This window comes from Apis laboriosa, unplaced genomic scaffold (genome assembly GCF_014066325.1).
Source record: "Apis laboriosa isolate Shangri-la unplaced genomic scaffold, ASM1406632v1 scaffold1_cov151, whole genome shotgun sequence".
In the NCBI taxonomy this organism is placed as follows: domain Eukaryota; kingdom Metazoa; phylum Arthropoda; class Insecta; order Hymenoptera; family Apidae; genus Apis; species Apis laboriosa.
In genome coordinates this window covers 3,251,856-3,275,978 of record NW_025222279.1, presented here as the reverse complement: position 1 = coordinate 3,275,978, position 24,123 = coordinate 3,251,856, and the positions used below count along the sequence as shown (strand labels likewise).

Genomic DNA, 24,123 nt, shown 5'->3' with positions numbered 1-24,123 from the left:
CTCCCTCGCTTCAATATGCGAGCGACACAAGCGCGTAACGCGATCAAACTTTCACGATCGCGCGAGAGAGTGGCGTGAATACTAGAGAAGCGAAGGTGAATCCATCCGGCGGGATGAAAGGGCGGAAGTTGTTCCATGTGAAATTCGCCACGCGACCGGAAACAGGCAGCGAGAGCCTTTACAATAGAGTACAATAGAGAGAAAGAGAGAGAGAAAAAAATGGAATTCGTCCCAAACTTATTTAATTGCAAATTAAATTCTCGCGTTACGAAGAGGATTTAGATTAAATAATTAATCAAACAAAGGATAATTAATCTTGTAAAAATTATTCTTCGTAAAAATTATTTCATAATCGTATAATTGTGCGCGCGGAAAAATTCGAGAAAAATAATAATAATAACAACAACGTGCACAAATATTAATTCGAAAAATCCTGGCTCGTCTAAAAAAAAGAAAAAATTGATTCGTTTCTGTCATCGAAATTCATATATAAAAAAAAAAAATTAAAGATAAATTCTTTGAAAATAAATCTCAATTGCTCGAATAAATAGACGAGAATACAGAATCGGGAAAGATCCGATGACAAAAGATAGAGAATTTTTCTCTTCGATAAATGTGGTACTTTACCACGAACTCAATCTCCGTCGAATAACAAAACAGTCTCTTTGCACAACACTCTAACCCACTTTAACCTACTTCCATGCCCGAAATATCCATCCCGAGATCCTTCCTTCCAGACGCTTCCTTTAAAATTCACCCCCGTGTAACCAACATTACGAGCAAGCATCCAAGCGTGCATCCATCCGGCGGAAGGGAGGAAAGAAAATCTTCCGGTCCGGTAGACGATATATACATCAAGACATTTGCTGCTCTTACGCAAGACGTTCGAATCGAGTCAGATTATTGAAGAAAGAAACTTGCGTTCGCGTAATAACTCCGTTTCTTGGATTCGTCCAATAAAGCAATTCCTTAAATCTTCGTTAAGATAATTTGACGAAGTATTCTAAATCTAGTGAAAATTTATCCAATATTTGAATTCGACGATCTTCACTAACTCTTTGATTACTTAATGTAAATAAATATACACATAAATTTTCTACTAACTCTTCACACTAAATGTGATTATTCACTACTAATGTGAATAAATATACATATAAATATAAATATAATCTATGTTCGGACGGAGAATAAAACCAACACGCCTTCTTTTCCAATCGTCTAATAATTAATACAACGAACGATTTCAAGAACAAGATTGTACGTACTTGCAATTTCACAACGGGAGAAAAAGAGGGAAAGTAAAAAAAAAAAAAAAAAAGAAAGGAAGAATGAGAAACGTGTCTGGAATGGTCTCTCGCGGCGCCGCGACGACTCATTGTTACGTAACGACTGTCACCCTCCACACGAGGAAGAAAATCGTTCCACCCTCCGTTTCCCTTCTCGCCGTGTCCGAGTTCGGTCCGCGCGTGTTCGTCACGGAATATGCTATCATCTCGAACGAAGGATGGAAAACGAAAGGAAAAACGACGAAAGGGAGCGAGGCGACGACGAAGAAGAAGAAGAAATCGGGCGGAAGCGTGAGAATGTTTGTCCTTTAAAGTGCCACTTCCGCGAGTTATGCCGGAAGTTAGCCTTGCGCGACGTGGAAAATTGGGCCCGCCTCGGATGTAACAGGGATTCCTGTGTAATCCTTTAAAATGTTTTGGGACCAAGCTTTCTGGGATCTCCATTCTGGGATTTCTGCGATCCCTGTGGGTGGATGATCGTTGGAGAAGAGTTTGATCGTCGATGCGTTTGGAATTTTATTTCAGATTAATTAAAAGTGATACGAATCTTGAATTCTAGATAAGAGAAATGTATCTGGAGATTTTGAAAATTTAGAAATCGTATTTAAAAGTGTGTTGAAATTTAAAAGTCAAATTAATTTTAATTTGTCGAATTGTAAAATTGTATCTCTGTTAAATAAAAAAAAAAAAAATAGCAATGGAAATTTTTGGATGAAAGATATTTTAAAAGCGATTATTAATTTGAATCTTCGTTTCCAGAAATAAGATACGAAGAAGCCTCGAGAGAGAAGGAAAAGAGCAAAAGAGTCGAGCAAGATGTACAAGTGGAAAGTTTCGAGAGGGAGGGGCATATTGAAAAGTTTTATGATCTATTAAAAGTTTTTCGCGAGTGATAATTACGCGGCATTAATTCAAACCGATTTCTCCGGACGATTCGTCTTCCTCGAATTTTTGAAGGTTACACGAAGCGTTATCCCTTCCCCCTATCTGTTCAATCGATGACCCAAATGCTTTGCGTGTGGGTCGCCGCCAACTCGATGCACAAAAGAATGCTCCTCGTCGAGAGAAGCGACTCTCTTCTCAACCCTTATCTCTCTTGCACGCCTCTTAATTCGTGCTTTACGATCTTATTTGTATCAACAATATCATTTGTATTTCATTATCTCGATGTCTCGAATCGAGTGTGAAATTATTGAATGGAAAAACGTTTTCGACGAAGTGATTCGATGATCGAACTTAAAGAAATTTTCTAAAAACTTAAATCACAAAAAAAAAAAAAAACCAATATATTCAAATATATTTTCGATAATATCGGTTTATATTCATCAAAATTAAATATTTTCGGATGCACACACAACACAGACAACTGACAGAGCACGCACGCATCGTTGGCACATGATCAGTAAGCAAAGATTGAATCGTTTCATTTTTCCAGCGTAATCGCGATTCTCGAGATAACAGCGTAATGGATATTTACATCAGCAATTTCGCAAATGCGATACTTTGTGTAGTATTGTATACATTTCGCGATAACTAGCTTCCCCGTTTTTATTTGATCCTTTATGCGCGTCACGTATTTTTGCATTGCCAAGCTCGATGTATCGCGGAACCACCCCCCCTTCCTATTAACGAGGAGGTTCCGTTTTATGGTTTCTCGATTATCCGACCTTCCATTTATTCCACGTATTAAGAATTTATATATATATATATATGTATGTATGATGATGAAACAATCGTTACGATCGAAACGACAATACTCGATCGTTTTATATCCATTACTGTATTTGTAAGTGGCTGTAATAAGCATCGAGAGCGATATTCAACGTGAATATCTGTACTTGAAGAGGCACGCAATAGTAATTTCACGAATAAATATTATTTTTATGCAATTTTTCCTTTGTGCAAGCAATGCACGTTGATCGAATTTTTTTTCTTTTTTGTCGTCACGATGCGATTAATAAAGTATCGTTTGAATTTCTAATAATAAATAATGGTATAAATTTAATTCTAAAGGAATATAGTTACGTATAAAATAAATAAAGTCTAATTTCTAAAGTTTGAAAAGATACGAATCGAAATTATCTACGTTCTTATTACATTACATGATTTGTGCAAACAGTGTAGGTTAATCGAATTTTTTTTCTTTTTAGTTTTATTAGAAAATACACACGATAATAAACTATCGTTTGAATTTCTGATAAATAAATTTGTTAAAGTCCAATTCCTAAAGTTTCAAAAGATATAAATCGATGTTCCTATTACATTACACGATTTGTGCGTTAATCAAATTTTTTTATTAGAAAATATATACGATAATAAAATATCGTTTGAATTTCTGATAAATAAATAAATAGTAATATAAATTTAATTCTAAAAGAATATAATTACGTATAATTACTATAAGATAAAGCGTGACTTGTTAAAGTCCAATTTCTAAAGAAATTATTACATTACACGATTCGTTCGATTAAACGAAATATTTAAAACATTGCTCGATGGAAGAGAATTGAAAGGAAAAATTTCCAGAAATGTTCATTATCGACGAAACGAAATAACCGACATTCTCACACGCGAAATATCGCTTTTAATCTCGTCACATTCCAACATGACGCGCAAACGTACACAACCGATTCCAGGTAGTGAAGGCATCGATAAATCGCGCGTGTCTACTTCAACGATTCGTTCGCCCGACGAATTAATTCGCGACACGCGTATCTCTCTCCGCGGCACGTGGTCGCGATCCATGCAATCGGACTAATGGATTTCCACGATCCAAATAATTTGAATGACTTTCAACGATTCGTTAATGAAATCGGCAGAAAACAGAATTCGCTCCACAAAGGGATACTTTTTAAGAGATGTCACGAATTTGTCATTTGAATTAAAAAAAGAAGAAGAAAAAAAGAAACAGAAGAAGAAGAAGAAGAAGAAGAGAAGAGCGAAAAACAGATATCTTCGACGTCGACAAATCGGCATTTCTGACAATAGCTACGCGAGATAATCGAGTTGTTTGTTACTTTTGCTTACCCATCGATGACGCCGTACGACGTTATGTAAAAAAAAAATCCTTTGTATTCATTCCGTTGCACGATGGACAATCGTTTATCGATAAATCGGGACGAGGTTTCCTCGCGTTATCGCGAAGAAAGGAGACAGAACTTTTTTTCTTTTAAATAAAAACAATTTAAACGCAATAAACGAATAAACTATCCTCGTGAAAACGAGAGTAGAAAGAAATTAAACTCTCATCAATCCACAACTATTTCAACTAATGACATACGTACATAAATTTAATTCGTTTTATTAATTAAATTCTGCATTCCCGAGAGATCAAAGATATATTTTCTAAAAACATGCTCATACAGATTAAATACTTAATCAATTATTACAACGCTGTGTCTATAATAACGAAATATTTTATCGATTAAAATATAAATCTATACTCGATCTCGAAATAATAATAAGAAGAATTTGCAATAGAAAAGAATGATTAATCTGTCACGTGTGTGTGAAGAAGCAAATCAAAATGGACACATACCATCCTTGAAAGGGCCGAATCGCAACAAGCTCATCTCACCAAGCAGCGCAACCACGATATCGACGGTATATCAGCAAAACGGTGTCATCGGCCGTTATCTCGACACCGTTCACCGATATTCAGCCGGGCAGGAAAACAGCAGGGTCCACCGTTGTCCGGAACGAAGCGTGTCTGTCCACGAACGGTGTCACGCGAAACAGCAAGGCCGACCCTGAACGTTGCCCGGTGAACCGTTCCTCATCGTACGCGATACCGTTCCTCGCTTCGCAACAAGGAAGCGCCGAGGCACCCAAGTCTCCTCCGCTCGATCGATTCACCGCACGCCCCGTTGAATATTCACGAAACGATCTCGCCAACAATCGAACCGGATTTGCATCGAGCACCGATTTTATTGCGTATCCCGTCGAGGGAGACGAGGATCTCGTTGTAAACAAGAAATTTTCTTTCTCCTCTTCCTCTTATTCCAAGCATTCGATGTCAAGCTTCAGATCGGGCCAAATTGAGCTCGTCGCGGAGAGAAATTCTTTTCACGATCGTGTTCCTTTGTCTTCTCTCGATCGTCTGCCGATCCACGTGGCCTCTCCGACGAGATGGAGCGGAACGAAAGTTTCCAGGTGTAATCAATCTCTCTAGCAACGTCTCTCGAGAAACTTCGTGGAACAGTAGTTAATGACCACTCGTGACAGACGTACGCGTCGAAGGTATGTGTATTCGTTGCAGGTAGTGGACGATTTGTGCAAACTTCCTTAAACGATGACGAGCGTTTCTCGGTTTTAAGGATAATCGGTTTTAGGATTAATTGATCGATGAGCATTCATTGATCCGTGACAACAGTTGTTTTTATCCACGATATTGGAGGAAAGTATCGTTTGTTTGTTTGCACGATGCACTTGAACCGTGACAGTGCATAGGCCTCGCTGTGCGAGGCTTCCATCGATCCACCCAACTAATCCGATGTTATATTCCACTAACGCGAGTTTATATCGCAAACTGTTGGTAATCACACCTTCGAAACCATACTTATTACGATTATTTAATCTACGTTCTCTGTTCAATCGCTCCACATCGCAGGCGCATTTAGCGTTGCACATCGAGTTCACCGAAATTCACCTTTACGTTCTTCACACTTTCGATTCAACAATATTCCAACGGACGACGAAATCTCTCTCTCGGTTACACCTCTCGTAAAAACAATCCAAATTTGCAGGATAAAAATGGGAGTAGTGGACGATCCATCGATCGAACGAAGGCGTTCCCTTTAACTCGTGGAAAAATTGTGGAGAAACCGCGCACGGCCCGTCTTCGTCAACGGTATCCGATATACTGGAGAGCTGTTTACATCGTTGAAGAACGTGGCCACCGCACCTTGCCGGGCTTCCGTCACCTCAATTATACCGACACCACGCCGATCCACCCGTGAACTATCCCCTACGCGGGAAGGAAAGGTAGAAGGCAGAAGCTTTGTGACCAACCGAGCGGCGGTTGATTGGCAGCGAGCGAGCCGGCCATGGTGTGTCGTGGTAGTACGTGGCCGAGAATAGACTGGTATCGATGGCACAACCTATAGGGATCGAACCGACGCAAATAGGCCGTGGGACCCGCAGACGGAGCCGCGGGGAGGAAGAAGGTCGTGGGATCTCGATCGTGGCGATCGATCCGATCGCGAGACATAGTCGCGTGTCCGTCCAATTTTATTTCGAGGATTGACGAGTTGATTTCTGGAGTCGAAGCCGAGGATTTCTTTCCTTTTGATTAACTATATATATTTTGCACGATGTTTTCTGAGATGGAATTTTGTTGCAGGATTCTCGTCGACGATTGGAACGTAAGTTTCGTAAAATTGGAGAATTTTTCTTTGGGTTTGGAATTGTTACGGAGTTATGCTATAAGATCGATATATAGAGGATGGAAGATACGAATTTTTCAAGTAACTAATCCCTTTGATGAAATTTTTGGAATTCTCATTTGGAGAATTTTTCTCGGTTTGGAATTGTTATGGAACTGTAATAAGATCGATGTATAAAGAAGGAATGAACAAAGATACACTTTTCGATTCGAATTTTTTAAATAATCAATTCCTTAACTTTTGGAATTCTTATTTTTCTAGGTTTGGAATTGTTGTGGAGCTGCCATAAGATCGATATATAGAGAACGAAAATATGCTTTTCGATATGAATTTTTCAAGTAATTAATTTCCTTTGATGAAATTTTTGGAATTTCATTTGGAGAATTTTTCTGGGTGTGGAATTGTTATACACTTTTCGATTCGAATTTTTTAAATAATCAATCCCTTAACTTTTGGAATTCTTATTTTTCTAGATTTGGAACTTTGTGGAGCCATAAGATCGATATATAGAGGACGAATGAACAAAGATACGCTTTTCGATACGAATTTTTCAAATAATTAATTTCCTTTGACGAAACTTTTGGAATTCTCATTTTTCTGGGTTTGGAATTGTTGTGGAGCTGCCATAAGATCGATATATAGAGGACGAATGAACGAAGATACGCTCTTCGATACGAATTTTTCAAGTAATTAATCCCTTTGACGAAACTTTTGGAATTCTCATTTGGAGAATTTTTCTGGGTTTGGAATTGTTATGGAACTGTAATAAGATCGTATAGAGGATGGATGAACGAGGGTACGCTTTTCGATACGAATTTTCCAAATAATCAATCCCTCTGACGAAATTTTTAGAATTCTCGTCAATCCGTGGCACGCGCAACTCGAACGAGCAGTTGCACAGTTTTTATGATAATTACTTATCACCGATATAGGCTACCTTGAGACCAACAATCCTTTCACCGAGATTATGCATTTGCCTACGCTACGAAATCACCTTATTCATCGATATTCTTCTCGTCGACGTCGAAGTCAGTCGACGTCGAAGTCAGTCGACGTCACGTGACCCGGCTCCGCGTGGACCGATATCGAATCGAGTTCGATGCATACCACGGCGCAAAGAATTGCACGCCGTGCTCGGCATATCGAATCGATGGAACGTGTTTAATAATAACTCTGGCTGCGATAAGATGGAAAAAAAGAAAATAGCAGCCTGTTGCGAGAACTTTTTTTTTTTTTTAAATGAATCACTCATCGATCGACAACGAGGAACGAAATTACAACGATGAAGGTCGAAATTATCCAGGGTTTAAACTAATTCACCGTAAAATTATTCGATTGTTTGCTTCCAACGACGCGATTACCGTGTACGCGCATCGATGACATAAATTTCACCGTCACGCGACAGACGTGATTCCTCCATAATTGTCATTCCGTGTCACAAAAACCGGTTTTGTGGGTTCGAGTACAGCTTTTTTTTTTTTTTTTTTTCGAAATTCAAATTCGTTTTACCCGCGAATGTATATGGAAATTCCACGCGTGTTCATAGTCACTTTACTTTACTTTACTTTACTTTCGTGGAAACAGAGTGCGATAATAATTGCACATCTTGGCGGTTATTAATTGCGACACAGCAAGCGGGCAATGGTACGGGGCACGCACCACTTTCGAAATTAATTCATAATCTGATCGCGTCGAGCTTTTCCTTTCATACCAATCGTGTCGCATAGCTGAACACGTTTGTAATTCATAATTGCTAATATATTCTAACGAGTTCGCCCATTCATAATTCCATCGATTATTAGAAAGGAATCTACGCTCGAATAATTCGAATAATATTTCTTAATAATAATTACAGATATTATCAGGTAATTTCAAATTTATTTACATTTTTGAAAATGTAATTAAAAGTTAAAATCGAGTTTAAATTTTACGAATCGGAATAAAATATAAAATATAATTTACGAAAATATAATTTACGAAAATGTTAAAAATAGAACGTCGATTGTCCTTAAATAAGAAATAAGAAATAAGCTGTGAATAAGAGAAGGAGCGTTTTCAATTAGAGCATCGTGATCTGTTTTGCACTCACTCACAAAATCCAAATACACCGGTTGCCTTGCAATAACCTCATTTTACCAGGTTCGATAAATCTCGTCCTTGAGCGTGGAAACGACAACGAGAGAACGGTAAATAGAATTCCCTTTGAAAGTTCTTAAATAATAATTCAAACAAGGAAGTTAAATAGGGTCGAAAACGGGAAGAGGGAGAAAACGGAGAAAAATTAAACGGAGAAATAAATATACGATTATTGGGGGATCTTATTGATTAAATTTTTATTTATTGTTACGAGTCGATAGAAAATAGAAAAGATATTAAATACAATGGAAGAAGAGAAAAGAAGAGGAACAAGATGCACCTAGATACGCGTCATCTTGAAGATAACAACGTTTCGACTATTTCGTTGTTTCCATATTTGCATTATGCAAGCAGGTATGCAAAAAAGGAAACAACCAGAAAATCCACCTTGGTCTTACGCAAATATCTCGCGACAGATTAGAATATTTCGTTCAACTTCTAACCAGAGCTTCTAAGATCGCTATCTTAAAAGTATGACATTACGAATCATCCTTCGACCATCGATATGAAAATTCGAATTTACGTGTACTATACTTTACTTGAACTCATTTGAAATTAAAAATTCATTATATTCATTAAATAAAAGTTCTATTTTGAATTGAATCTTTATAATATAGATCTTCTGTGATCTACAAAGAGTTACAATTACAGATAACAATTTCTTTTTAAATTAAAAATTCATCATACTCATTAAAAAAGTTCTATTTTGATGAATTGAATTTTTATAATATAAAAGAATCTTCTATAATCTACAAAGGGTTACAATTACAAATAACAATTCCTCTTTAAATTAAAAATTCATCATACTCATTAAAGAAAAGTTCTATTTTGATGAATTGAATCTTTATAATATAGAAGAATCTTCTATGATCTACAAAGAGTTACAATTACAGATAACAATTCCTCTTTAAATTAAAAATTTATTATACTCATTAAATAAAAGTTAGATGAATAGAATCTTTATAATATAGAAGAATCTTCTATAATCTACAAAAGGTTACAATTACAAATAACAATTTCTCTTTAAATTAAAAATTCATTATATTCATTAAACAAAAATTCTACTTTGATAAATTGAATCTTTTTAATAGTTTTTAATAGTTTAATAGTTTAATAGTCTTTTTAATAATTAGAACAATCTTCTATGATCTACAAAGAGTTACAATTACAGATAACAATTCCTCTTTAAATTAAAAATTCATTATATTCATTAAACAAAAGTTCTACTTTGATGAATTGAATCTTTATAATCTTCTATAATCTACAAAGGATTACAATTACAGATAACAATTCCTCTATATTTATACTATGTATAATTCCTTCACTGGATTCACAATTCGCATTCTATTAAACGGTAAAGAAATTAAAGAGAGCGGTGAACCATCAAACGTTCTTTGAAAGTGTATACACACACACATACACACCTTCCAACAACAACTTCCGCGCCACTCCTCCAAACCAATTGACCGCATCGAAGAATACGCATACACTTTTCGATTAACTTCCGATTCGAATCATTCTTCAAGACACCGGAACTCTCAGATCCAACGATTCAATTCCCGTTTCTTTATTATTACATAGCGGGACAATCGCGCTCCAAATCCCAAGCGATTCCAAAGGGATCTCGATCGACAAAAATCCGCGACATCGACGAAAGAGTATTGGCAAAGCATTCGGGGACTCGTTCGAATCCCAAAAGTGGCCGTGAAAGTCGAAAAGCAGCCCGTTGAGCGAAACGTGATCGGACTGGAGCACGTACGAGACGAGGAAAGAGGATCCTTTTTCGTTTCGAGTAAAAGAAGGGTGAAGAAAAGGGAAATTGTTGCACGAGGAATTACCCGGCACAAGACGACAATGGATCAGTGGCTAAGGGATCGATGGCTGGCCGACACGCGACTAGATTTATCATGGGACGCAACCCCTTTCCTATCTTCTTCTTTTTTTTTTTTTTTTTCCTTCTCCTGATAGCAGAGAAGCTCGAGAGCTAAATATGGATGCTCTAAGAATACATAGACTTTTGTGCACATATCCGTAAGTGTATCGATCTCTTCGAGATTCACGTGTTACAGTTGTTGGTGTTAATTTTCAGATTGGAGAAATGATACAATTTTTTTTTTTTCTTTCTCTTGATAGCAGAGAAGCTCGAGAGTTAAATATGCTCTAAGAATACGTAAATCTTTGTACAAATATGCGTAAGTACATCGATCTCTTTGAGATTCACGTGTTGCAGTTGTTGGTGTTAATTTTCAGATTGGAGAAATAATGCAATTTTTTTTTTTAGAAATTAAACAATAATCCAAAGGCTTTGTAATTTAATAATTCTTAAATTTGAGATCATCGATTATTATACCAAGCGAATTTCTTCTGTTGGCGATTAACGAGAAGAAATGGATAAAACGAATTTCAAGTAGACCAAAATTTTTCCTTAACAAAAAATGGAACGGCATCGTCTCACGCGCCATTTCCCTCGAGCCGGTCACATTTCTCGATTACAGTTGGAAGACGATCGTCGAACAGGGGCGAGGGAGGCGATCTGGTTGAATTTGTGTTGAACGAGGCACGAATGTGTGCCAAGGGCAATAATCTTTGCAACGTATCGGCCAACCATCCTGGACAATGGCGGCTCTCACGACGATTACGGTGGCCAAGCTTACGAGCCGTCATTGGATCAAATAACAAGCGTGTTCAGCACGACAGCAACGGGCCCATCGCGCAATTTCTGATGGCGACGTGGATCAACTGAAACTAAACACGCTACGTAATTCGGGATAATTACTGCATATAATACCGGGGCGATGTTTCTCCGCGGATGGCCAATGGATTTTGTTGTTTCCGCGCCACGATTATTACGGCAATTCGGTTAATTGGATCGTCGCCCGCTTCCGCTGCTTTTTGAGGGATTGGAACGGGCGAGTATATTGTTCCTTTGCGGAAAATTACAGTGTCGCGTTGTAACGTGATATAAAATATTTTGAAGATTTTTATCGTATCAATGGGATATTTTTACAACTTTGTTGTTTGCTTTTCCTCCTGTAGGCAAAAAGTTTTATTTCGAAGCATAAAATTTTTTCCCCCTGCTTTCGCTTTTTATTTCTTTTCTCTTTCAATTCTTTTTTTTCTTTCTTTCTTTCTTTCTACATCGCGCTTTTTCAACTTTGGAGCGGCTTCCTGCAATCGTATTTTTCATAACTCTTTACAATTATAGTCGGTAAAAAGTTGTTCTTTTATTTATTTTTTTCTCTCTCTCTTTTGATAACTCTGTTTCTCATCGTAGAATCTTTCAATGTCGTTACGACGTAAGTACTTGTCACACATTTTGAACATGAAAAATACATTTGCATATAAGAAGATGATTAGATAAGAACATTTTAATTAAGATAAGTCTCTTTTAATTAAATTCCATTAACGTTATCTTCTATGAATCTAAATGCTTGTTGACAAAAATAAAATTTTCATAAAATATTCCATATAATATTCCATCAAATTATTCGCATAATTACTTTTAATTACGCGTTAATTCAACATCTTTTCAAAAAAAAAAAAACCTCCATTTATTCTATTTAAAAAATAAAAAAAAAAAAGAAAGAAGAAAAAAGTTAAAAAAAAAAAAAATGCCCAAACGTTTGAAAATACGAAATCCAATTTTTCGTCAACAGAGAAAAATCATTTTAAAAAAAATGCCATCACTTTGAAGTTCGTACTTTCAATTTTTCAAATTTTTTTCCAAAAAAAAAAAAAAAAAAGTTCTCGTTAATCCAGCTTTCCATAATACATCAGATAAACGTGAAATCGATAGTCAATTTTTTCGAAGAGATATCAACAGAGCTTCGTAAAATACCTCGACTTCGATTTTTTCCAGGTAGGAAAAAACGAGAGAGCCTACCTCGACGAAAGGAACAAAGCCCGCGTCGTCGTCGTTACCAGCGGAAGCGCGCCACCACCAGATCTTAACTATTCAATGAACGTTCGTGTCCATTCACTATGCCGCACGTGACACCGTGTGTTTTCCGTTTCTGTGTACGGAGAGACAATACAGAAGCACGTGAAAAAGCAAGGAGAAACCAGTCAGGTGGACAGGTTTTCCGCGCGAGAACAAAGACTTAAAGGTTGGTCGTCGACCATTTCTTCGGTTTGCTCGTCGTCGTTGCCAATCTAAATAACGACAATCGATTAGAGAATCATCTCCTTGTCTCGTCTTTGATTAAAACGCCTCTTTGGATGCTATTTTTTTTTTTTTTTTTTTTAATGAAATTACGACGTAGCCATTTTTTGAATAAGATATTCGTTTAGTGGACAGGATGACAAGATACTTATAGAATAATTGTTGTTGATCTTTCCACAGACAGAAATTTTATCGATATATTTTGGAGACTCTAACAATTTTTGCTAAAAAAAAAGTCATCGATAGAGAAATTCTTCGTTGAATTAAATTTTTATTAATAAATTTTCAGACAGATATCAATGCAAATCCGATGAAAGCGTTCCAAAATGGCGAAAGCAAGAAATCCGTGGCTCTCTCCGACTACACGATACATCGATGATGCTAACTCTCCACCAATTAGCCCGAGTTCAATCGGATAGTACGAACTTTCCACTGATCCTATTGTTCATTGTACCGCGAAATTGCATTAGTAGTTTAAAGTAGCGGCGGTATCATAAAGCCATAAGACGTTGGCAACAATCGTAATCGGATAGGGGGGTTCTTAACGACCAACCGTGGCGATAGCCTTTATGAAACAAGTATCTCGCAAGTTTCCACGGAGAAGGAGGAAGGGTTATTGGTAGCAAAGGCGTTGCCGCGACACCGTTCAACGGACGACGAGTTTCCTTCTCCAGACGATATTACTTGCGAGAAATCGATATCGTTCGCGAGACGCGGTGAATTTGAAATCCGAATCGAAAGATTTTTACGAGTGGATTGAATAAATTAAGATTCGATCGAGATATGATGATATTAAAAAAGAAAGAGGACATTTATACGGATATCAGTAGATTAAAAATATTTCGACGAATTTTTTCGATTGAAACAATAATTGTTCCGATTTTTATTCCGATTAATTGCAATTCTCTTCTCTTAACGTTCTCCACAGAGAAACAGTTCAGATCCTATTCTCGGATATGTGTATTCTTCTTCTTATCTCGAGAGTTTGGATCTGCAAATACAAGCGTTACTCCATAAATATGCCATAATATGGATTCGTTAATTCCGTGTACGAGAAGGCCGCTACAACTCGTTGATAATTACCGAAACTAATTATGTTATTCCCGTTATCGTGCAGCCACATCGAGAAGGGGGAGGAAGAGGAGGAGGAGTTTAGTTATCGGTCGGACGAGCGTAAACGATAATAGAGTGCGTGTGCCTAAGTAGGAAATTACATTAATTTGGCAACGATAATGATAACGAAAAGTGGCATTAAACGATGGTAAACAGGTAGGTATGGTCGAGATAAGGTATTTAACGGCGATTAATTTCAGCCAAGATACGATGATACCACGGATGATTATGCTAACTCGCGAATAATTTGCGGTATAATCGTCAGAATTGACAACGATGATCGGAACGATGATGTGTGTAGTAAATTCACGTGTGTCAACTTAGATAGATTCCTCATAATTTCTGTGTTTCGCACGTTCTGCGTCGCGCGTTTCGCGGTATTGATTGTTTCTCGAGAAAATTATAGATTTCCATGTATTCCGGGGGAGACGATTTTCGTTGGAACAAAGGTACTTTTTCGTTCTTGGAAATAATAATAAGATACAATGCAAGGTACAACATCTTTTCGATCTTGTTGCAACGCGACTCTCAAATTAAAAAAATATTAAATCATGCTACGAATCGAAACAGCGATAGGAAATCGAATATTAAAGCTTGAAACGATTTTTTTTTTTTTTAATTTCCAACTGTTCGATGAAAAACAATATTAAAAGACCTCATTGAATATCATTCAATACTCGAATTTTCGAAGTTGATAATTTTATTTAGAAACAAATTTTTACCAGAGATACAATGTTCCGTTTTTCAACGAAACACAATACCCCGTAAAAGGCAAAGAATAAACACACGAGATATTGTTCAACGTATTAACGGACGAAACTAAATTGTTTTCATGCGAAACGAATTAAACGATTTACACGCGACCTATCCAAGATTGCGGTTCTCATTAGCAAGATTCGTCATTCTCGATGCGTTTTGCGATTAACAGGTTATTTGTTGCAGCACAAACAGATCAGTGTGTCATGGTGCGTACCGCTTTTGTATATAAGAGAGGATCAAGGTATCAGGGATCAGCAGACAAAAACTAGACTTCGGTTACTACGTCCGAGCTTCCCCATTCGTCCGAAAGCGAGAACATGACGAGGAGTGTGGCGTCTGTCGTTTGCATCGTCTTCCTAGTTTTGACTATCGTCGTCGCGAAACCGGTTCCTCAGCGAAGCAGTAAGTTTTTAACCGATCGATAAAAACTTTAAAATCCTTTGAACATTAAAATATATCGTGTCCTTGAAAATATTTATACTCGAAAATGAAGCTAAGAAATGTGATGATGATGATGATGATGATGATAAATATTAATTTTTTAAAAGTCTTTGTGAAAAATTAAGCTATGATAAATAACGCGTAGTAAATATTAGTTTTTTTTTAAAAGTCTTTGTGAAAAATTAAACAAACTCGTGGAAATGTAAACGATTAATAATTTGGATTCGATGTGCAGACGATGGCGTAGTGGTCGCACCGAAAAATACTCTGTACTATCCATACGCGTTTTGGTTCGTCAGACCATACTACGACCAAGATGACATCGATGTTGGCAGTTTCCAGTTAGAACGAAGATCATCTACCATATCGTACGCCAACATTGGGTAAGGAAATTTATTGTCGATTAACAATTATCGACGTTCAGCGTTTAGATTAAAACACGAAAATTCCCAGTGCGTGAAATTAAATTTTAGAAGGTTAATTGACTAATTGTTCGCCGGTTAATTGTATTCTATTAATAATCGAGTTTCTTCGGCCAAAGTGCATGATATATTGGGCACGAAAATAAAATTACACGCGTGCACACACGTGTATATTTAATTCTCGGAAATATATATATATATATATAATAATTTTCAATTAAAATTTTCCTTGTTACAGGGCCGGTTGGGGTCGTTAAATTCGACGCTTCTTCGATTTATAACCATCGGTTTCGATGACATGGTCGGCATCATAAATTTATATTTAATCGCGTTAAATTAATTATATATAATTGATAACTTATCAGATTGTCGACGAGAACGATGGAACTGACACCGTAAATTAATAATTAAGTTAGTAAACAGGTACAAAATAGTTTTACATATATTTTCATATTGTTATAATATAGATTTAATCAACGTCAATGCTGATCGCTGCGCGAATTCTTAATTGAAAAACAATTAAACGAACGAATTTCGATCAGAACTGCCGTAAATCATGTCGATTAAAAGAAAAATCTACAGGACAATTAAAAAGCGCTATCACAACAAATTATTATGGAATACCTAACGGGCAGATATTTCGATCTGTTCGATACAAAGCTTGTCAATTTGATGGATCAATCGAAGAAATTAATGTAAGAATTTGTATCTGTAGCAATTGAAACTATCCATAGATTTATTAGATTTATTCAATGATAACGAGAAAATCCAACTTTAATCCCACCGATGTTAATTTTCATCGATTCTATACGTAAATTGTACGTATGCAATTCTCAGAGATTTTATTTCAAGAATATATTATTCGTTTTGCATTGACAAACACGTGTTTAAACTGAAACAATTATTGCATTTGTGACTTATCAAGGCGATTTGACAAATTTTTTTCTATTATTAAACAAATTATTATATAGTTTAAGAACCATATGTATATCATTTTGTAAGCTTGTATATTTTTGTATAAATAAATTAACCACGGTGTAACAAGTAAGTTGACTAAATATTCGAATTTCCAAACAAGGATCAACCAAATTCCAAGAAATTCCAATTAAAAAAATCCTGATACGAAATCAAGAGATTTGCCACAGAGGACTGTAAACCACAGAATGCAGAAAAAAGAAAGTAGCTTTAGAGGTGTACTTTAGAGATGTTGAGCATCCTTAAAATTCATCTCGAGCAGGAGAGACGATAAAAAGGTTAAGACCCGTCAAAGAGTTTATAAGTCGGACTCGAAGGTAGTGGTTGAAATTATTAAACTGAATAATTTAAGAATCACTTCGAATCTCGATACATTGGTCTAATGCACAGTTTCAACGATATATAAAGGAAATGGCGATTAGGTGGATTATGGGGAAGTTACTCGGGATTCTTTGACCAATTCATTGAATCTTTCGTATTACGAGATCTTTTCCAAGCTCCAAGGGAATCTGGATCGAGTGGTTCGAAGTATATTGCGACAAGTTTCCGCTGTTGGATCTAGAATAGGAATAGGAAGCCTCTGGGAATTTGTGAGAGAAGCTCGATGATCCTGAATGGAAACGATCGCGAAGTGATAAGAAGAATTGAAATCTTTTGAATTCGAACGAAAGATTTTTTATTAATGTGGAAAAAAAAAATCTTGCTTAAATTCTATTTCTATATTGTAATATTTATGAACGAAGTTTAAGAATTAAAAACGATTAAGAATTTAAAAACGATTCAGATTTGATGATTGTTTTTGATTTATTGGAACATGATATTTGTTCGAGTTAAACGTATATAATGTAATATACGTTTGGATAAACGGATTATAAACTCCATTTAACGAACAATTCCTATCATTATCGACGATTCTCCAGCAATATTCGCGGATTTGCCTCGAGTAACTTAATTAGTGATCAACGTCGTTTGAGAGAGTGGAATATTGAATTTGTCTTATCACGACGCACGTTCCATTATATCTCCGCAATTTTAATTGGGGAATTATTCTCTGTGTAAGCTTTTCCAAGTTAAAATATAATTATAAACATAATACAATAATATTATTGTATTCACAATTTTTCGAGAAATGTAATTCTTACAAGCTCGTATAATAATATTTTCCTGTAGACATGCTTAAACTTAACTTATCTATCGTTCCACTCGATATCCAATCCACTTAAATCCACCAAAAAAATTATTCGCCAACTTTCCTGGACCAATATATCGATTCGTCGCCTTACCATTCGATCATTCGTCAAAATGTATATATATATTTACGAACGAAAATTTAATCGAGCAAGGAAACGTTTCTTCGATTCAAAATCACGCATTTTCAGAATCTCTCTACAATATCCAATTACCCCGTTACTCCTCGTTCGAGCAACGATCAAGCAACTCTCAACAATTCTCTCCCCTCTCCTTCGACCAAAGTTCACATTTATCCGAGAAAGCGAGAATATCTCGGGCGACAGTTGCGCGAAACGCTTGTCCGCGGCACAGGAATAGGGGAGACGCATAAACAAGCGGAGAACGGTTGAAGGTTTAATGAAACCGAGCACCCCTTTTAATCGGGCGCGCAGTAATTTTCAAGGTGGAAATCTTAACGAGGCTTTTGTCTGGTAGGTAGCCAAGATGGGTTAGAAGGAAGGAAGGAAGGAAGGAAGGAAGGAAGGAAGGAGCAGGAAAAGCATTCTCGAGGGCCTCGTAGCTCGACGCCAGGTGAACCATCCCCTCCCTTTCCTCGCCCCTTGGATCTGTCGAGGTCCCGCAACTCGTCGACTCAACGTAACGCACGCTCAAACGGCCGCTTCTCGTGAATATTTAACAGGCTGCTAAGAGGATGAGCTTTCTTCAAGGGGCTCGTCCACGAACGTGGAAACGGGACACCGCGGAAACGAACGCGGGCCGCGCGTTCTTTTACCTCCTCCCCTCTTTTTTCTTTTTTCTTCCAATCCCCCTCTCACGCTGCGAAATTATAACTCTCCACTCTCTCTCTCTCTCTCTCTCTCTAGCGGAGAGTGTCACACTTTTCACCGTGGCGCGCTCTCGTTCTCGTTTCGAACAACGCGATTCGGAAATGGTTGTGTAAATTTTTTCATTTGTATCGTTTTTTTTGGCTTGAGATGGAAAGTTACACTTTTACACCTTTATTTAGAAAGCTTGTTGCGCTTTAAACGATACTCTTTTCTAAATAACCTTGGAACGAATTGTTTTTTGTATGTATTTTTGATAAGAAAGGGGATGATGGAAGTTTATTTAAGAATCATCCTTGAAAGTTTTTTAATATTCATCTCAATAAATCGTTTGATTATTTTTAGACAAGGAATTATATATATATGAAAAAATGATATATTGGACGGGGGAAAAAAATTTCAAGCGATAAAATCTTTGATTAGAAAGCTGTTAGAACTGTTTCTCCATGAATTATTACTTTATTCGATATTTTGTAATTAGATTGCATCCTTGCTTCATTTTATGACATCGTCCGTTTGCTTTTCCGATAAATCGGTTAATTAAATATGCACATAGAATCTGTTCGCATCTGTTCATAGCTCGAAGCAAACGAAAGTGCCGTTTTCGCGAAAGGAATCGCGCCTCCTAGCGTTTCTCGCTTTCAACGATTTTGCTGGAACCGTAATTCGCGCGGCAAAGAGAAAAAGGGAGTGGAAATTAATAATAAAAGAGCCGGTTGCGGTGAAGCCATTTTCGCGTCGTTTTAATGGAACCTCATGTTTTATAATGCTTCCACGGTTAACATGGACAATTTCTCAAATTTGCATTTCGAGGATGCATGCTTTTTGCACCCCGATTCCCGCTCCAACCATCACGAAATTCTATATCTTCGTAAATTCGAGTGAAAATCCTTCTTACACAGACATCTCTATTTTCCATTTTCCAAGTGGTTTCATTAAAAAATTAAACAAAAATATTACGCTTATGAAGATTCGATTCAAATTTCACTCAGAAAATTCCAATTTTTAAAAAAGTCTCTTCTGAATTAATTTATATTCCATTTTTCAATTTTTCAATTCTAATTTTTTTTAATCCAATTTTTCAGGAGAAACTAGATGACTGTCTTCGATAATTTTCACACATTTAAATCGTATATTATCATGGAATCATATTTATGAAGTTTATTTTACAAGGAAATAAAACTACGAATCAATAAACGTACAAAGAAGTGATCGTATACGTACTTTGACACATCAAAGAAAGGGCTTTAATTTGAATATCGAGAAGCTCTTAACCATTGTCAAATATCATCAATACGGGTTGATCAAGCAAGGCAAATTTGCTTAAAAATTGAGTAGTTGCTCGATATTAATGAATATTCATCGGTGATAAAGCACGAGATAACTCGTGATCCATTTATGCAAGCAATAACGTACGGAACAGAGGATATCTTGTGATTCGAGTGTGACGTGTTAACCATTCGACAAACGAAGAATTCATTTGTTTTCGCATTGTTCTTTCACCACTTCCAAATATTCATTATTTGCATTTCCACTTATCTAATTTATTTCCATCGTTACGATCACTTTTCATTTTTGCTTTCAAGAAGAAACAGAAGATTTGGACTTATTCGATAATTGATCGAGTCAGATATGATTTACTTTACAATTATCCTCAAGAAGAAGGAAGATTTAGATCTGGAGAGTGATTCAATTATTGATCAGTCCAGATACAATTTATTTCTATTATTACATTATTATTACCTTCAACTTCATTGAAGAAAGAAGATTTATGAAGATTTGATTAATTAGATTAGAATAATCGTTCGATAATTATTATTGATCGAGATGATTATAATTTGTTCCTCATTCAGACGCAAGTTGAAACAAATTGCTTTTAACAATGTTTTGCCAAAAAGTTGACGATAGATGAGCAATGAAGAAGAAAGTAATGGAGAAGAAAGATAAGCGCGCAATGATGAGATGGCTGATGCAACACTTCGACGAGAAAGCAAAACGCTTGGATGTGTGTTTTGAATATTCATCGCACGTTTCGTGAACTGATTAAATGCAAATCGGATTAATCCGCCCTCTCCCTCTCAGTTAGCCTACCGCCCTAGCTTCAAACCTGCTAATTTGAAACCCGCAATCCCATATTGAGGAATCTTTAGATTGAGGAGAGTTAAGATTCATTTCCTTTATTATGATAATTTCGTTCTTTTTGAACGATAAAAAAAAATCTGTGAACATTATCATTTGACATCAGTTGATAATTTTGGTAATTTTTTTGTAAGTTATTTTATATAAAAAAAAATGTCAGATAAGAATTTGGTTTTTATTTCAATATTAAAGAAATGTAGAATAAAGTAATGTTTTATAATAAAATATTTTGAATGAAATTTACTTTAAAATTATTACTGCATGCAAAAAATTCTAAGTGGTTTTTTTTTAAGTGGTATGAGAAAATTAATTTTTCTTTTTGAATTATTTAAATCATTTAAGAATTCCCTTTTTCCAGTATACTTACTGCTGAGAGAAATTACAACGAAGAATTTTAAAATGTAAAAAACGTAGAACGTAAGTGCATAATATAAAAGTTGAAAGATGTTAAAAAGGTCTAAAGGCTATCTTAATCCATCTTAATTTTGAAAGAAATGCATATCCACGATCTTTCAATCTTTTTCCTCCTCATTAATTTACATTCGAGTAAGTCGATTTTCAAGTGTCAATCGAGTGTAGTACCTGTGGTAACACAATCCATCTACGAAACCGACGAACCAACAAACACGAATCATCCCACGATTGCGCAATACACTTGATAGACTTCGTCTAACAAATCAACCCTCGTCAAAAGGTTAACAGGAATATAAAATTAAAATAAAATCGATTCTTAGACAAATTTAATAAATTTCTAAAAACACAAGGAATCTGTCAAGTCTCCGAACTCCTAACTACTCCNNATGTTTTATAATAAAATATTTTGAATGAAATTTACTTTAAAATTATTACTGCATGCAAAAAATTCTAAGTGGTTTTTTTTTAAGTGGTATGAGAAAATTAATTTTTCTTTTTGAATTATTTAAATCATTTAAGAATTCCCTTTTTCCAGTATACTTACTGCTGAGAGAAATTACAACGAAGAATTTTAAAATGTAAAAAACGTAGAACGTAAGTGCATAATATAAAAGTTGAAAGATGTTAAAAAGGTCTAAAGGCTATCTTAATCCATCTTAATTTTGAAAGAAATGCATATCCACGATCTTTCAATCTTTTTCCTCCTCATTAATTTACATTCGAGTAAGTCGATTTTCAAGTGTCAATCGAGTGTAGTACCTGTGGTAACACAATCCATCTACGAAACCGACGAACCAACAAACACGAATCATCCCACGATTGCGCAATACACTTGATAGACTTCGTCTAACAAATCAACCCTCGTCAAAAGGTTTACAGGAATATAAAATTAAAATAAAATCGATTCTTAGACAAATTTGATTAAAAATTAAAAAATTTCTAAAAATACAAGGAATCTGTCTCGGAACTCCTAATTACTCCAAAAAAAAAAAAAGANAAAAAAAAAAAAAATACAAAATAACAATTTTCTTCAAAATAAACTCTGACACAACTATTTTAAAAACTTTCACCATATTTATCAGCAGAAACAAAAGGCAAAAAACAAAAAAAAAAATTGAAATAATTTTCGTCACAAAAGAAATTCCAACGACTTTCGAAAACTCGTTTCATACTCGACTTATTTATAATATTAATAATAATAATCGAGGAAAACCTCTTCTCCTCCACCAGCGATAACGAACGAAGAAAAAATGGCGGTCGTTTTGCGGGAGAGCAATTGGTATCGCGACTAGAAGCGTCAAAACCTGTAAATCAACGTTTCACGGTCTCCGATCCCGCCTCTAATGAAATTCCCCGAAGGACACGTTTTCCCATAATGTTGAACGCGTGTCACGTGCCGAGGATGCGAGCTAAATTCCTGGTCCGTGGCGGAAGGAAGACGAATCCCCTCGCGAAATAACGCGGGTGCCCGTCATGAAAATTAAGTCGTCGACCCGATGAGAGTGTTCTTTCTCTCTTTCCCTCCCGTTGGGAGACCAGACGAGGACGAATGAGGGTTCGATTGGACGACTTCTGGAACGAAAAATCGAGGACCGATCGAATTGGGGGATCCAATCCAGGCCTTTTCAGACCTGGAGATAACTGGTCTGGCTTTAGTTATTTAATTGGATAATTGGAAAAGGTGATTTCGAAATGATTTCATCATCGTTGGTATATCAAAGGTTCGTACGAGGTTTTTGGGATTTTCGAAGATTGTGGTGGGTATAACGAGATAACGTGTTTGGATTTGTTAGGGTGTGATTATTTTTATGAATCGTGACAGTGATCTTGTGTAAATTTGGTACACGAATCTTCTGGATCTTTTTTTATTTATTCGTACTTTTCTAAGAACGAAGTAATTTTCTATCGAAGTTTTTCAAGTTTTTCAAGTGACTTTTCGTTTAAAATTTTAGATTAATCTCAGAGAAACCAAGAAGAAAGAATTTCTCAAGCTTAGAAAATTTAAACAGAAGAGTTATTTTTTCTAAAATTTCCGAAAAATTATGTATTGTAATTTTAAAGTGAAAAAATCGGCAACTAGATATATTTCTTTCCATTTTCTTCCTGCTTGCACACGAATCCTACAATGAATCTTGATTTTTTAAATTCTAATAGCTTCGAGATAATAATTTAATTTAATAGTAACAATATACTACAAACAACAATAAACCCAATTCAACTTGGTTCCATTATCCATTTTATATTTACAGTTTCCAAAACCAATCATCATTTTCCAACTTCCCCTCGACAATCCACTTTCTCACCCTTTTTTCAAAAACTGTTTAATCAGTTTCCCCAGCCAAAGGAACACGATAACAGGGGAACACGATGAACTCGAGCTTCCATTATCGGAGAAAGGACTGCCAAATCTTCCCCCTCCCCTTTTTCACGCTTCCTTCCTATTTCTCGTCACGCGGGAAATCGAAGTCGTAAAATAAAAAGAGAAAGAAAGGAAAGGAAAATTAGTCACGGACGTCGAACGAGGGTGAATCGATAAGGGTGGACGGAAGGGAGGGAGGATGAAAGAGAGCGCGCGAACGTACGACGCTCGTTCGTGAAAACGCGTGACGCGGCGCGCGCAATTAAACTTGGAATCCCGTTTGCGGCGATCTTTAACCGATCAACTCCGATCCGAAATTACGACGGGAATCGGACGGTAGATTTGCCGCGACGTACACCACGGCCGATGGAATACCAATCGGGCGACGAACGACGGGCCGTGCCCCCGTCGTAATTTCTAACCTTCTGCTTCCTCGCTTTGACAATTTGTCGTTACGACTTCTGGTTACGCGTTTGCCGCACGATTTCACGGAATACACGGTGGCCAGGTTGAAATGC

At 36.3% G+C, this 24,123-nt stretch overlaps 2 protein-coding genes across 5 annotated transcripts in view; one reads left to right on the top strand and one right to left on the bottom strand.

The window, feature by feature from the left end:
- LOC122712415 (phosphatase and actin regulator 4B) overlaps nt 1-24,123 on the bottom strand; it is a 331,216-nt gene that overhangs the window by 289,454 nt on the left and 17,639 nt on the right. The window contains exon 1 of one of the 4 annotated variants that reach the window (XM_043932086.1): nt 4,825-6,107. The exons of the other annotated variants lie outside the window; for them this stretch is intronic. Coding sequence (XP_043788021.1) covers nt 4,825-4,858 — 34 coding nt within the window. The 5' untranslated portion in view covers nt 4,859-6,107. Of the gene's footprint in view, nt 1-4,824; nt 6,108-24,123 lie in introns of those variants that run through there. 4 annotated transcript variants of the gene reach the window in all.
- Nucleotides 14,990-16,713, top strand: LOC122712425. The gene is given in 3 exon segments (XM_043932110.1): nt 14,990-15,242; nt 15,517-15,664; nt 15,942-16,713. Coding segments are annotated over 3 exon segments (420 nt in total). The 3' UTR covers nt 15,961-16,713.